This window comes from Poecilia reticulata, linkage group LG2, assembly GCF_000633615.1.
Source record: "Poecilia reticulata strain Guanapo linkage group LG2, Guppy_female_1.0+MT, whole genome shotgun sequence".
NCBI lineage: Eukaryota > Metazoa > Chordata > Actinopteri > Cyprinodontiformes > Poeciliidae > Poecilia > Poecilia reticulata.
This window is the reverse complement of record NC_024332.1, coordinates 24,568,676-24,584,993: the sequence shown is the minus strand read 5'-3', so window position 1 is coordinate 24,584,993 and position 16,318 is coordinate 24,568,676. Positions and strand designations below refer to the sequence as shown.

The window sequence follows — 16,318 nt, the reverse complement described above, 5'->3', positions numbered from 1 at the left end:
AAACTGAAGAGACTATTAAAGACGATCATGTGGGCGACAGGAGTAGTGTGTGCCTGTGTGTTTGACTAATACATTCAGGTGTTTGTTTGCCGAAAGGCTTTTCAGGAAACAAGGAGAGCGACGTGAGCAGAGGTGAGGGCCAAGTTGATTAATTTTGAAGAGATTTTTACATCAATGCTTTATCAAAAAATAAACGAAACTTAAGTTGGTTATTAAGTCAATTAAAAATTCTAATTAAGAGAGTACTAGAAAAAAAATCTAAATTAGGTCCTAATCATTCTTGGCGATGATGTCCACAAAGAATCATTTTATAAAAATAGTTTCCCCTCATAAAGTTACCAGTTAATTAAGTAGGTCTGGGTTTTCCTTTTTCGTTTCATTCTTTTTAGCACAGGTAGACTTTCTTACCTTCCACTGTCTGAACCGGGGGTTTCTGGTGGGGTGCCACAGTCACCGCCATGTTGCTGTTCAGACCCGAGCAGATGGAGCCCATCGTCAGGTGTAGGCTCCAAACAAGCAGAGCATTCTGAATGATGATAAAAAGACATGCTCCTTCTGCTGCTGTCCACATGCTACTTAGAGTAGCTTTGTGTTTGCCTCTCKCTCRCTCGCTCTGTCTCTCTCTCTAAACGCTGCACGAGGATGTGTTTGTTTGTGTGTGCATCACACAGATCTGTTTCAATAGCTGCGTTTCCATTAACCATAAAATTGCACGACTTGAAATTAACAAAAATAAATTCACTCAATATGAAAATCGGTTTGTATCACAAACTGCAATGGAATCACTTTTCTCGCAACATGAGTCACATGAAGTAGTTGGAGCTCATAGTGCTACGTGTTTTTTAATGGCTTATCACGTGAACAAACTTTTCAAATTGTAGTTGCATTTCTTGTGTGAAAGAAACTCCACAATCGCGAATTTGTGTTTTTTCCGACATTAGTGGAATACTGACAAATTTTTAGGCACATTTGTAACAAAAATGCTATTTTATTATCTGTTGTATTCAACTCCCTTCACTCATTTGGCTTGCTTCAGAAGCCAWATAAAGGCGATGTGGGGGATCATCTTATGGCATCCTCATCATCAACAGAGAGGAAAGAGTAAAAACAAATCTCATTAATTCAGATTTGACCAATCCTCACACCAAAGTGAATTTGGCTGTAGTGTATATGTTGGATTTTTATTTCTCTTTAAAGGGGCAGTATTATGTAAAATTGACTTTTTGCTCTTTACATTGTGTTATAACGTTATTCCTCCATCAAAAACATACCTGGGGTGTTGCCTTGATTCTTTCATGCATGTTTGAGAGATCCATTAATCTCCATGGCAACCATTCAGCTGTGCAAAATGTCCGTGTGGATCCAGGAGTTTTGAGGTTGAAGCTCCTCCTCTGAGCTGCAGGTTTCAAGCTTCCACCTCACAGAGCCCACAGCTCCCCCACTCWGCTCCTTCAGACTAGTCAGCAGCAATTAGCAAACACCTGGTGGAGCTGAGCATCTGCTGAGTTCATTAAAGGAGATACTTCTTAGAGCAACACTGGTAAAAATGTTGTTAAAGGGTTAATAGAGGAGCAAAGTTGTGATGACTTCCTGAAGATGGAGTTTCGGAAAGAGCAGGAGTTCTTAAAGAGACAGAGGCCCAATTTCAAGGCATTAAATTACTAAGTCATACTTGATATAAGTAACAACTGAAGGTAACATAGTTAYTTAATTGTGCTACTAATGCCATTATATGTATGGAAAACAGATTATACTGAACCTTTAACACAGAAAGTATTAAATGAGATAATAAATGGAGTTTAACATTATGACAAGGATTACATTGGAGTGTGTCTGATTGACTTGAACTGAGTTTATGTTTTTGTCTTGTAATGTGCCTTCGAGATGTCTATCCATACATCTGGTGTGAATGTATGTTGTGTGGATGAACTGTATTAAGCTCAATTCATTTCTACTCATCGTAAACTTTGTTATTATTGATCTGATKTTGCCAGTAAAAAAGAAATACATCATTGGATAGTAGCTTTAATATGGAAAAAAACATCAGCAAGAGAGATCTTATTGCTGGTAAGAAGCTCRTGAAGAACATTTTGAAATCTAAAATTCACAAAAAGGCATACAACACAGAAAATAAATAGAAATCAAACAGGAAGTTTTGATAGTTGCAGTTATTCTCAGACCTAATTTCACTCTGATGGTTGGTATCTAACATTTCCTGCAAACTCTCTAATGTATTCCTGCACCAATAAAAACGAATCTACACAGAAGAAATGTTTAAGCGTTTCTTTACAATGTTTTATTACAATCGCAGAGATTTCTCGTCAGACTGCATGACCTTCGCCAGACTCTGCCTTCAGTCTTTAGACCCGTTCATCGTAGGCAGTTTGTAGTTCCTCAGCTGTTCCAGGAAGCCGGGGTTAGGAGAGGAGGCCGGCCGGGCGGACTTCACCAATGAGAGCGCGTCTTCAAAGGACAGTCCGTCACATGACATCAGGTAGCCGATGACGACAGCCGGGGCGCGGGACACACCGGCATTACAATGGACCAGCACAACGCTTTTCTGAAACACAATCACATCACAACTGAGACCAACGACCGATTAAACTTGAAGCCCAGAAAAAAATTACTAATTCAAAGCTCTAAAGTACTTGATCATCACTACTGGTCTTTAACACGACTGACTTGTGGTGTGCCTCAAGGTTCTGTACTTGGCACTGCTGGACTTTCCTCAAGCAAATCGATCGGATCACATTTTCCAGCAGTCCAATCAGTTATGTCACAACTCTAACAAACTTTTGTGACATTTTGGGTTATGTCACAAAAGTCACATAACACCAAGATTGCAATAAGTCCCGCCTTTCCCTGGGGTCGCCACTGGAGGCGCAGATTCACAACACATGCGTTTGCTTAGGTTAGCTTAGCACATCTCCTGTGTTTAGCTCTAATGGCTCAGCCAAACCGTGCATCCATGACTCCGTGTCTCTTTGTAGCTCTAACAGCTCAGCTGCTTTATGTGTCTTGTTCTCTCAAGTCACGCAGACAAATCAGTCTCACATTTGGGGGTCACGCTGCTCTGCGATAAACAACTGCCTTGTTTTTTTAACATTATGCCATTACTAATAATTTAGTCTCCAAAGCTTCAATATGTAACTTTCATTAAAAATATTTTTTGACACATTTGTTGAAACTGTTGTGACAGGATGGTACCAGACAGTAGTGAATAAAAATCAACCTCTGTTTTCAACCACTGCTCCCAACAACCAATCAGAGCCAGGAGGAGGTTCTTAGCGCTGTCAATCACCCTCCGTGTGGCGCTGCTGTATCTGCTGTCTGGCGCTGATGTATCTGCTGTCCAGTACTATTGAATTTATTCCTTCTTGAGAGTCTGGCATTTTTTGGCGAATGATTTCAGGTACACTGAAATGGTTCTCCTGATTCTGCTAGTTAACACCTTATTAATAATTTGATTAAAAGTWAATTATTAATCATAGTTATTAATATCTACATAAGCCAAAACATTGATGMAAATTCTGATTCCCTTCTTATTTACTTTATTCATAGTCGTTTTGAATCACCTGAAACAAAAATTCTCGTGTTTATACCAGAAATGCACAACTTTAGTTATCATTGAAAGGCTATTTTGTTTAAACTAAGTTGTTCTACACAATGACTTCRTRAAGATGCGGAGGAAAGCTGCTGTTTTGTTTTAGTTCCTGATGGATTCATTTAGTTCTTTATTTAGCTAATAGTTTGCYTCTGGCCGGGACAAAAAAGCCAGCGTAAGAGAGAAGTTTTGTGTCAAATTATACTACTTGGTTGGGACTTAAGTTAAGTACCACATAAATAAATGTTTCTGTACAACAAAAGTTAGGAAAAWAGTAAAGGTCTTGTTTTCTAGAAACACATGAAATTGTCTGCAATGACCAGCATTCCTCGAGTCAATGTTTCGGTTTCTTTTTATATATCGATAAATCAATAGTTTTGAAAACAATAAGGACCTGATAACCAGATGGAAGTCGAAGCTGCTGGATTTCAAACATCCGCTGCAGTGGCATTATTTGACCACACGTTGGCTCTGTGCTCCTGCTGCTGTGACTTYGGCTCTTTGAGCCGAACTAAACAGCTTGTTTGTTTGTGTCTTTAGGAAGTCATTAGCTTCTCWATTACAGCCCGCATGTTCCATCAAAAGAACGCTTTACACCGCCCGGCGAGAGGCAGGGCGGGCAGCAGGCGAGCGCTGGATAAACGAATGAAACGATCCAAAATTATTTAGAAATACAGCCAGTAGAAAAAGTTAACTTTGAAACTTTTGGTTAAATGGTGAGGAAAGYATGCAAAAGAATAAATGAGTTAAGAAAAAAGTATATCTAGATCTTTTCTTACAAAACAATAAAAACAACAAGTTGCATCTGGATATCAAATATGAGCTTCAAAATCTGCTGGGGGGAGGGAAAAATCAATAAATGCAATTTAAAAGTTGCANTTTCACCGCCCCATCACCTCCCCCCGCCCCGGTCATGCTCTCGGCGGGACTCTGCGTGTCTCTGCTGGCCGTGTCCTGTGCCCTGTGGCCGCCCGCCGTCCGGGCGGCTGCCTGCGAGCCGGTCCGGATCCCGCTGTGCCGGTCCATGCCGTGGAACATGACCAAGATGCCGAACCACCTCCACCACAGCACGCAGGACAACGCGGTGCTGGCCATCGAGCAGTTCGAGGGGCTTCTGGGTGAGTTCCGGGCTGCGCTCATAAAAACCAATTAACTATAAATCTAACGGGTTTTTTTTTTTTTTTTTTACAATATCTGGATACATTTTTATTTAGTTTAAGTGTTAGATTTAAAGTTTTTTAAACGTTTTCATGCAAAGTTTCCTTCAACCTCTTCATGATAAATCCTTCCAAGTTCCTTATTACAATAATATGACATTTGATCCTGTTGATCCCAAAAGTTAAATGAAAAGTTTTTTAGTTGTTTTTTTTCCCCAGCAAGCAACTGGGTGCTTTCCAAATCGTTACCTTCCTAAAATAATGAACGAAGCGATTTTTGCCAAAAGTTTTTTTTATTTCTCCACTTAAATAATAATAATTATAGTATTACAAATCATACTAAAGGAGTCTTAATTTTTTTTCATCCCTCAAGGTTACTTGTTAGGCATCTTAATATTTAATATTTAAGTATTCACATAAATCATCTTAGACAAAAAAAAACTAAGTATTTTCTTTTGTGCCTCCAAAAAACTCAAACCTCAGTACAGACTAAAAAAAAAAATCTTTAAAATATGAGCTGGCGTCCAGTTTAAAATATCTGAGATTTTAATCTCTGACTAGTTTTCTTATTCAGCACATTAGATACAAAGTTAAAAACAACAACAACAAAAATTCTGTCGTGTAAAAGTGTAAAACAGAAATTGGTGGAAAGACACTTTTTTGCCTGTTAGTGAGACCAAATTCCCCATTGGGGTGCGGGTGGGGCCACAGTTGTTTTGTTTTGGGGTTTTTTCATGGAGGCACAAAACAAAAGAATGAAACAACAACAAATAATCTTAAGTATTAATGTTATTAATCTTAGATTTTTTTTGTTTTGTTTTGCTTCTTTCACAACTTTAACCAGACAGGATTTTCCGGTTAACAAAAACAAAAAATCGAGAGTAACTTCAGTTTCACATCTGGGTAAACATGCCACTAATTAAATATCTATCTGATGTCATTTTTAATACATTTAATATTTGCTCTTTTTGTGCAAAATACAAAAATATTAATATGGAAAAAAGAAATCTGATACTTTTTCAGTTTTTACTCATTCATTATAAACTTTTTAATCGACTAAAAGATTAAATTGTATAAATAAAATTGACACAGTCTGCAGAATACGGACAATTCAGGATTTCTGAGTACAGATACAGAGATAAAAAGTTTTTTAATTTTAAATGAAAAATGTATTTATTTTTCTACCGGTTTGGTTTAATTACTGCTCTGAGTGTGTTGTTCCTTCCTCAAATAGCCTTTTTTTATTGAGTCTGTGTACTCCAGCTAACNGTGTGTGGTGTCGTGTTAAGGTGAGGCCCAGGCTCCGCTGCTAAAAGCTTGTATGTCACCGAGATCTGATCTAGAGGCTGTTTAATAAAACATCAACAAAACTAAACATCTATTATTCAGAGCTGAAAAAGAGGAGAGGAAATGAGGAGAGGAAGCAAGTGGCAAAGATGTCAGRACGTCTGTCATAACACAAAACTGTTCATAACGCACGGCATGAAGGCTGCAGAGGTTTGTTAGAGGCTGTTAGACAATAACCGGCTTCATGACGGCCAAGGAACACAGCACAATTTGGAGAAGTTAAAAAAGTTACTGAAGAACTCCACAAATCTGGCATTCATGGAAGAGTTACAAGGAAATGTTTCTAAGCTACTGCAAACACRAGGGAAAATGCGCTCTGATCTTAGCTAAAATCAAAGGTTTTTGGCAAAAATGCCTGGTGTGGTGGGAAACCAACGTCTCCAGCTGCGTTTCCGTTATGAACGGGAGCAAAATCTTGTCGACGTTCTGCTGGTGTAGAAAAGACGCGATTTCGCAATTGCAGTTTTTGCATTAAATAAGAAACGCAATTAAAATCACCAGCAGCATCCGGTTCTTGATCACATGACCTGTATTGCAAAAGGAAAAACAAAAAAGTCTTTCCATCACAGTTTTGTGAAATAAACTAATTTTGGCAAAGCTACAAAAAAAAAGGAAAAAAAAAAAACTTCTTCCTGATGCCAAAACTTTACCTGAGTGGAGTTGCCCCCAACTCACCTTCTGCAAGTCAGACAAAATTGGTGTCAAACGTTTGTGGTACGTTTGTGCAGCAAAAATCTTCATCATTTTGATTTAGTAAACTTGGTGGGGCTGGTTGACCTTTAAACTTTYGTTAATATGTTCAAAGCCAAAGCAGCACCAACAAAAGTTTTTGCTGCACAAACATAGTTGCACAAACACCAATTTAATCTGATYTGAAGAAGGTGGGGGGTGAGGGGGAGGTTGACCTTTCATGACCCCTGGAAACATTTCTTWRWAWCTTTGAAACGATAGCAGCAAAAATGAAAATTATTGCTGTACAAACGAAGCACAAATGTTATCTGATTTGAAGAAGGTGAGGTCAAAAACTTTTTATAAAAAATGAGGTCTTTTTAAAAGTGGAGCATTTCCATTAAGTAAATTTATTTTCGAAATGTCAAATTACGCCATCATATAGTGAATGGAGACGCAGCTGGTGGAACATRGTGATGGAAGAACAATCCTGGAAGAAAAACTGCTAGAGGCTCCAAAAGACCGGAGAACCTAAACATAACCAGAACTATGATGGTGTAAATCAAAGCACAGGATGGCCCAGTCAAAGTACAGACTTGAAAATCTGTGGCAAGACTTGAGCAGAGACGTTTTATACACTCTCTCCATTAGGAATGCAAAGAAGAACGGGCAAAGATTTCAGTCTCCAGAAAGCCAGCAGAAACATCCCCAGAAAGATCTGCAGCTGTGAAAGGTGATTCATTTTCCTCCTGTTTCATAATTATGATAGATTCTGCTTATATTGTGACAAAATGTGAAAAATCTAAGGAGCGTGGTTTCTAAATAACACAAAACTGTTCTTAATTTTGGTCGGACAAAGAACTTTTATCTTCCGTGGGACTGAAAAGAATCTATTTAACCTATCAGCTGATTCAACTTTTGTTTGTTGAGGTCAAGTTCTTTGTACTTTAGATTGAAAGTACAGTCTAAAGTTCTTCGCCTTACGTTGCAGTAGCTTTTAAATCCATCTGGTCATTCGATATCTCTGCGATGTTATCAGTTTTGCAAATGCAGATTAAACTGAGGTCAGCTGACGGGGGTAGAATTCWTTCGCAGCACTTTGACACGTTGCCACGGAGGAAATCTCCCGACGACGGAGGCACTACCTCTCTGTGAGCCTGCTGGATGAAGTCGCAGCAGTCCTGCATGTACTGCAGCAGGTCGGCGTCAGGGTGGTCCAGGATGCTGACGGTCCGGTAGATGAACAGGTCCGGAAACACGTTCTCCACGCCGAACGCCACGTTCAGGATGTGGGAAACCTGAGGRGGAAGAACGGCTGACTGGTGGACCGAAGTGTGTGGCACGCACGGATGGACGGTCTGAATGGGAGGCATTCAGGCTGCATATAAACACACTGAGTGTGTAACTACACTGTGCTTGTCTTCGGTTAACAGCTCTTGAGNTATCTTTGAAACGATAGCAGCAAAAATGAAAATTATTGCTGTACAAACGAAGCACAAATGTTATCTGATTTGAAGAAGGTGAGGTCAAAAACTTTTTATAAAAAATGAGGTCTTTTTAAAAGTGGAGCATTTCCATTAAGTAAATTTATTTTCGAAATGTCAAATTACGCCATCATATAGTGAATGGAGACGCAGCTGGTGGAACATRGTGATGGAAGAACAATCCTGGAAGAAAAACTGCTAGAGGCTCCAAAAGACCGGAGAACCTAAACATAACCAGAACTATGATGGTGTAAATCAAAGCACAGGATGGCCCAGTCAAAGTACAGACTTGAAAATCTGTGGCAAGACTTGAGCAGAGACGTTTTATACACTCTCTCCATTAGGAATGCAAAGAAGAACGGGCAAAGATTTCAGTCTCCAGAAAGCCAGCAGAAACATCCCCAGAAAGATCTGCAGCTGTGAAAGGTGATTCATTTTCCTCCTGTTTCATAATTATGATAGATTCTGCTTATATTGTGACAAAATGTGAAAAATCTAAGGAGCGTGGTTTCTAAATAACACAAAACTGTTCTTAATTTTGGTCGGACAAAGAACTTTTATCTTCCGTGGGACTGAAAAGAATCTATTTAACCTATCAGCTGATTCAACTTTTGTTTGTTGAGGTCAAGTTCTTTGTACTTTAGATTGAAAGTACAGTCTAAAGTTCTTCGCCTTACGTTGCAGTAGCTTTTAAATCCATCTGGTCATTCGATATCTCTGCGATGTTATCAGTTTTGCAAATGCAGATTAAACTGAGGTCAGCTGACGGGGGTAGAATTCWTTCGCAGCACTTTGACACGTTGCCACGGAGGAAATCTCCCGACGACGGAGGCACTACCTCTCTGTGAGCCTGCTGGATGAAGTCGCAGCAGTCCTGCATGTACTGCAGCAGGTCGGCGTCAGGGTGGTCCAGGATGCTGACGGTCCGGTAGATGAACAGGTCCGGAAACACGTTCTCCACGCCGAACGCCACGTTCAGGATGTGGGAAACCTGAGGRGGAAGAACGGCTGACTGGTGGACCGAAGTGTGTGGCACGCACGGATGGACGGTCTGAATGGGAGGCATTCAGGCTGCATATAAACACACTGAGTGTGTAACTACACTGTGCTTGTCTTCGGTTAACAGCTCTTGAGRAAATGATATTTACAGGGTACAATGTTGATGGGGCAGCGACGTTAAGACGCCTCTGTGAATCTTTTAAACCCTGAAGAGCAACTGAACAAGTGGAAACAACAACTTATTACCAAGTAAAGTTGGTTCAGTTTCTAGTGCAAATATCTTAGTGGGCTTGAAATAAGACAAAACTAACTTACAAGTAGATTTTCAGCAAGATATAGAAGCTTGTTTTAGGTAAATAATTCTTCATATTGGTGAAAAAGTTTTAGTTCCGCTGGCAGATTATTTCACTTGTAACATGAGAAAAACATCTTGTCATAAGTGAAATAATCTGCCAGTGGAAGTGGTACTTTTTCATCAATATTAAGGAATTGTTTACTTAAAATAAGCTAGTATATCTTACTGAAAAACTTAAAAAAAAAAAWAAAAAAAAAAGGGTGCGTAGGCTATTGTTTTAGGAAGGTGACAATATTCACATCACCCTTGTCCTATTTTTATGTTGAAAACCTTGCTTTGTTTTTTTCTTCCCTTTTACAGACATTCACTACTTCGTGTTGCTCTGCCTCATAAAATACMTCTAAAATAAACCAAAGTTTGTRGTTCCGATGTGACAAAATGTAGAAAGCTTTGATGGGTAGGAATACTTCTTTAAGGTGCTTTATATGAATATTTATCTGCAAATGTGGAAGACAACAAAAAGATGGCCAACCCAAAACTGTTGCCCAATGCTCAGTTCACAACAGGCTGGAGTCTTGTAAGACCCGGCCTGATCTGCTCACCTTGTGTTTTCTTAGGGTGCCAAAGTCGTGCGCAGCATCCTGGGAACCTGCTCACACACACAAACACACACACACAGTGAGTCAATTAGACGCCTCTAGTTCCAGACTTTTCCGTGTGTCTTGGAGGGAGTTGGACCCAAACGAGGATCCGTTCGGTACGCTGGACTTAATGCAGGTCAAAGGTTCATCCAGCTTCCACATGTATGTCCTCAGGGGTCATGTCTCCTCCAGTCCACCCCCACCTCTGCACTCGTGTTACAGGCTGCCCTGGTCCGGGAGGTCGTGGTAGTGGACTGAAAGTGACATCGAGGCCAAGGCAGGGAAAGGAGGTGAACCCGACTGCTGACCAGGGTAGAAGTAAACCCAAACAACGGCTGAACCTAAAATACTACGTTAAAAACAGGAATGAGTTATAAAAACGAGCAATCATATACTGACGCTCTGCAAAAACACTAAATCTTACCAAGTACTTTTGTCTGGTTTCTAGCGCAAATATCTCAGTACACTTGAAATAAGACGAAACTAACTTACAAGCAACTTTTCAACTTGTTATAAGTGAATAATTTATTAACTCTGATGAAAAAGTACTAGTTCCACTGGTAGATTATTTCACTTTTAACATGGTAAAAATGTCTTATAATAATTGAAATCATTTGCCAATGAAACTTGCTCTTTCGTGATGCACAAATAAACTTGACTTGGTAACATAACGTAACGTAACATTTGCTGAGTGGGTGTTTGTCTGTCTCTCCCACTCTCACCCAGAAGCAGGTATGGCTTTACAGAGCCGACCTGCAGGTCCCAGGAMGTATCGGGGACGTAKCCCAGCATCTTCTCTGGCGGGACAGGGTCTTCGACCACAGTAATCGTCGAACCCTTCCAGGTCTCGATGATGCGTCGGCCACTCAGCGACGTCACACGGGTGCACTGCTTCCGCAGGCGAGTCCGGGAGAAGCTCCGAATCTCCTGAGTCAACGACTGCATGGCCAAACTTTACCAAACCTGAGAAGACRGGAACGTCGGTGAGAAACTGCCTCGACAGCATTACCACGACGTCATCATATCGACGTTTAATGGAGATGCGCTGATCTGGTTCTGCTCGCTCTGCATCCCCACAACCAGAGTCAAACAAGGACAAGCAGCATTCAGCTTCTATGCACCACGAATCTGAAACAAACTTCCAGAAAACTGAAAAACAGCTGAAACACTGAGTTCATTTAAATCTAGACTAAAAACTCAGCTGTTTAGAGTTGCTATTGAAACATAATCAGTGAAATATGATGTGTAACGATGGAGCTTTTCAAAATRAAAAGCTTCATCATTGACTRTTAGGACTTTGTATTTCTGTGTTTTCATGATGCAAAGCTCTTTGAAATGCCTTGTTGCTGAAGTTTGTTGATGTAAACTTCAGCAACAAGTTTACATCAATAAACTTGGTTGATTGGTTCATACATTGATGTGAAAAATTGGGTCGATATCGATATCAATATCCAATATTGCAGAGTAATCTATATTTACTGATGTATCCCAAGAAATCTGCCATAATAAATTTTGCTGGATAACAAATAGTCGCTGAAATTATAGCTGTAAATGACAATGTTGTTGTTTTGAGACCGTTTTCAAGTCATATGTTGATAATGGTATAATATTTCAACTTCAAGGTAATGCACAGGAGCCCGAATTAAAACAGCGATGCTCTGACATAACGAATATGAAGTCGCTGTAGAACCACATGGTTTGACCGCCGCAAAGTAGTAAAGGAAAGCCAGAGAAGATAATTGCCCCACACTTCATCAACTTAATTATGCATCATTCACTGGACCAATTACACAAGATAATTACATTTTTCAGAGTGCATTTACCCGTCTATTTYGAGCGCTGGAGTCAGTTTAGATGATTTAGTATTGATGCTCTAATGGTGTTGTCACCTTCTTTCTGAATAGCTTCGTTTAAGTCCAGTCACCAAAAGCCTAAGCTGTCAAATAAACGTCTAATTGTGAGTCAAATGCTCATTAMGTTTTCAAAGCAAAGACCACATGAGAAAAACACAACTACACACTTTAGACCAGTAAGCAGCAGTTTTTAATGAASTCCTTTAAATGTTCAATTTGGCATTTATCACCAAACTATATGGCACAACTCTTTACACAGACAGTGGATAGGCCAGGGTTTCCTTTAGCTTACTGTAAAAAAAAAAAGACACACAACCTCAGAAAGACTCAACAGTGCGTAAAAGCGTCATAAACCCAGGTGTAGTTAAGGGCTCAAAGCTAAATCTCAACAGCGACATCTAGTTTTATTTTAAACCAGCTTCTAAAATTAAGTCATTCTTGTCAAATTTAGGATGTAGAAAAATAGGCAACAGCATTGAACATTTTGTACATTAAACATAAGAGATACGGACAGTAAAAATACATATCAGCTGCAGTGCAACACAATCGGGGAAACAGAACGTCTCACAGTCGTCCTGTCATCATTTCACTGGGTCTCCAGTTGTAAAATTAAAGATATTAAGATCTTTGCRGCTGGTCAAYGATGGACTGAATGTCCCCAGGCCTGAATACAGTCAGGTAGGAATTATCTTAGGCAAAATTCATAGAGAATACTTTCATTTTAATGTAATTCAAGTAACATATTTATTGATTTTTAGCTTTTATCTTGATGTGCTTCTGTGTCGATCTGGTTTTTGTTACTTTTTGCTGTTCGTTTCTGGCTTACTGTGATTATCAGTCATTTCTGGTGCTGGTAAATTAACTGAACATTAATTAACATTCTAAATTAAAGYTATGTACATAATTGTTATTTATTTATTTTGTTGCTCAGATACTCATTCAGCCCAAAGAACACATTTTYAGAATGTAAACTTCTCATTTTGGATGGTAAATTTATACTTTTTAAAAWWKTTTACATCCCTAAATCTGACTTTTAATTTTTATTCTTTTATTATTATAATTTTATGAGATGCCTGTCCAGTCGTGTGATKTCTGATTTAAATCCACATTTCTCAGCAATTTKTCTTGTACWACACAGGRTGCAAAGTTATGTTTATGAAAAAATACACCGAAKATTATTTAGTATGTTGTTTCCCCCACYTCCTAATAGTTTTAATTTTATTTTTACATGAATATTTGTTGACCAAGTTCAAGGCAACAGTTAACAGTTAAAGTTCAAGTTTCTTTTTAAAATAAAGCACATTAACAAACACGGGGATAAAAAGTGAGAAACACGCGCATAGCTCAATATGGGAGTGTCCATTACCTGCTTTATCAGATGGTCGGTTTTAGTTGTTGCTTTGAAAACGTTCCTGTGCCAAAACAGACGGTAATCCAGTTCAAACCAGGACACAGAGAGAACCACGGACACACACTTCTGTTCTCATCATTCTGTCCAGCAGTCGTCCAGTCCAGTTGTAGCAGCTTCGGGTGTGACGTCTACCTGTCTGCCCAGTGTTACCTGGACCTCCTCTGCTGGAGGGGAGCGGTCACTGAGCAACATGAGACCCGCCACCTGCCTGAGCTGACCCCCCCCCCCCCACACACACACACACACACCCCTCCTCACCCCACTGCTGCGTCACACTCATATCCAGCAAACAGCGTAGCTACGTAACAGATACTGTTAAACTGTACCAAGAATAAAACCTTGTTCCATATTGGAAACAATGATAGAAAAAAAACAAGAGGGAACTCGGAGTTTTGAAGTTTTTAAGTCACAACATTTTAGTAAATACAGGCTTAAGAGTTAAAAGAAACTGTGGTCAATTGGTAGATGCTGCAAATGTTCCACTAGAGGGAGCTATATTTCTATATTTGCTGATCGGCTTCCTGAGAAACAGGAGACAGATATATCCCAGCTTAAAAAGTCAAAAACTTATGTATGTTTTAAGTAGGCTGCATTTGTCTGAAATACGTTTCTAATATTATCTACTTCCTAAGATATTTTAAAATACATAGATTGAAAAACCATGCTTTTAATCCATCCAAATATTTGATTTCTATTTTTTTTTCCTAAAATAAACTTTACATTATATTTAAATATATTACGTRCTAAAGTTCTAATTCGGATAATCTTTTTAAAAAATAGACTTTGCATGTTTTTCTAAAAATGTATATTTTAAATGTACATTTAAAAATATATTAAAAAATAAACAAGTATATGCAGTAACTTTCAGAAGTTATACTTTTGATAGGTCTTGAGTGTATAGTTTTAGTTTTTAATTGTTCTCAAACATAAATACATTTTATTACTTGTAAGTACTTTGTGTGACAGAGTCTAATTATGCTTCAGTTTTGTTCAAGATAAAGAGATAAAAGTAGAACTGTTTTGAGTTTTTGAATACATTGGACACTTTATTAGGTACACCCTGTTGGGCCCTGTTCCCTGTTGCATAGGTCAGAGAAGGCTTCAGGGACATTATTCAGAGATTTTGGTTCRTGTTGACATAAAAGCAGCACCCTTTGGTGCAGGCTTGTGATGAGGATTGTCGGCACCAAGTAACGGAGGAGTCAAGGCGAGAGTTTCAAAACAAAGAAAACCGAGCCAACTGTTGAGCATGGTAGCATTATGCTAAGGTTGCCACTTTTTTCTGCCAGTATTATGTAAATTGGACTTTTAGCTTTACATCACGTTATTTTGTTATTCCCTCATCAAAAACACATCTGGAGTGTTTGAGGTGTTCTTGCTCTCACAAAGTGCTGCCGTTTCCATGAAGCAGATGTTCCTCTGCTCCTTCAGACTAGCCAGCAGCAATTAGCAAACATCAGGTGGAACYGAGCATCAGCTGAGCTCATTATAGGAGCTACTTCTCAATGCAACACTGGTAAAAATGTTGTTAACGGGTTACTACAGGAGTGAAGTTGTGATAACTTCCTGAAGGCGGAGTTTCAGAAAGAGCAGGTCTCTGTTTCTTAAAAAAACAGAGACCCAATTTCAATGTGTTAAATTGTCATATTTGACTCATACACGCACTTTTTTAATACCTGAAGGTAGCAGTTTCTTGATTATGCTATAAAATGGTACTAAGTGCCTGGAATATGCATAATACTGCCCCTTTAACAGCGGGAGCAAACCTGAAGCCATCTGATGGACACGTGGTGCTTCATTTACCTTTTTATTATTGGCATTTAAGTGCTAAAAACACCGTACAACCTATTAGGATGTGTTTTTATTGGTGAGAAAGCCTTCTAAGTACCTACTGAACAGTGTCTTCAACCAGAAGGATAAACCCTCACAGATGACTTTATGTGTTCCAGCTGCAGAGGGCAGCAGGTTTTAGAGGAGGATGAAAACTATTTGCAGTGAGTATGTCCGCCTCGGCCGCATTGGCTTTATTTAACTACGTGTTGTAAATCCAGCAGTGCAGCCTCCAGTCACTTTTTTCTGCAAACATGCCGCAAAATCAGCAATTGTTCCGGATTACATTCAATCCTTCGCAATACCCTGAGTGTGCGCGCGTGTGTGTGCGTGCGTGCGTGCATGTGTGTGTGTGTGTGTGTGTACAGCTGCAGTCTTATTTATGTTGGAATCAATTCTGGTAGTTTCCAAGAATATTTCCACATGCAGCGAGAACTAGCTTTCTCTCTGGGTGAAACTGAATCTTCTCAACCCCCAACCTCACCACCCYCCCACCCTCTCCACCCCACCGCATTGGCCCAGGACACGTTAGTACAGCTATCTTTGAGAGAGGACTATCAATGACATAATGYATTCCAGGGACACAAGAAGCCCCTGCCTCTGATCCAAAACCTGAAAAGTGACGAGAACGAGGCGAGGAGAAGCAGAAGACGGGACAAAACGAAAAATCTGACAGAAGAGGTGATGTTGGGGGACAGAGACAGAAAAAAGATTGGGAAAAAGGAATGYGCTTCCAGTCTATGTGCGTGTTTAMCTTTGGGAATGTGTGTGTTCATTCCTCTGATAAGAATTTCTTTCCTGCCAACTAAAAGAAGCTTTTACGTCAGAAAAAATAACACTTACAGAGATTAAATCATGAGAACATGCAAAAGAAAGAAAAACGGGTCGAGAACGGGGGGAGAGAGAGAAAGACAGAAAGAAAGAGAGAGGTAAGCGAATGATGGAAGACAAAGTGCTGATTCAGTTCTCTGCATGTTGATCCATGAGTCAGAAAACCCAGAGAAGCCAAGGGTGTGTATATGTGTGTG

General features: G+C 39.5%; 2 protein-coding genes across 2 annotated transcripts in view; one reads left to right on the top strand and one right to left on the bottom strand.

Annotated features, from left to right (window-relative positions):
* Positions 1-2,009: 2,009 nt before the first annotated feature.
* Positions 2,010-13,667, bottom strand: dusp19a (dual specificity phosphatase 19a). The gene is made up of 5 exons (XM_008437033.2): positions 13,416-13,667; positions 10,919-11,159; positions 10,158-10,204; positions 9,100-9,252; positions 2,010-2,560 (listed from the first exon to the last, which is right to left on the bottom strand). The coding sequence occupies exons 2-5, from the start codon at positions 11,139-11,141 to the stop codon at positions 2,354-2,356; spliced, it is 630 nt and encodes a 209-aa protein (XP_008435255.1). The 5' UTR covers positions 11,142-11,159; positions 13,416-13,667; the 3' UTR covers positions 2,010-2,353.
* frzb (frizzled related protein) overlaps positions 4,485-16,318 on the top strand; it is a 34,464-nt gene continuing 22,630 nt past the window's right edge. Inside the window, exon 1 of the mRNA XM_008437019.1 lies at positions 4,485-4,722. Within this exon, the coding sequence (XP_008435241.1) occupies positions 4,518-4,722 (205 nt within the window). The 5' untranslated portion in view covers positions 4,485-4,517. The remainder of the gene's footprint in view (positions 4,723-16,318) is intronic.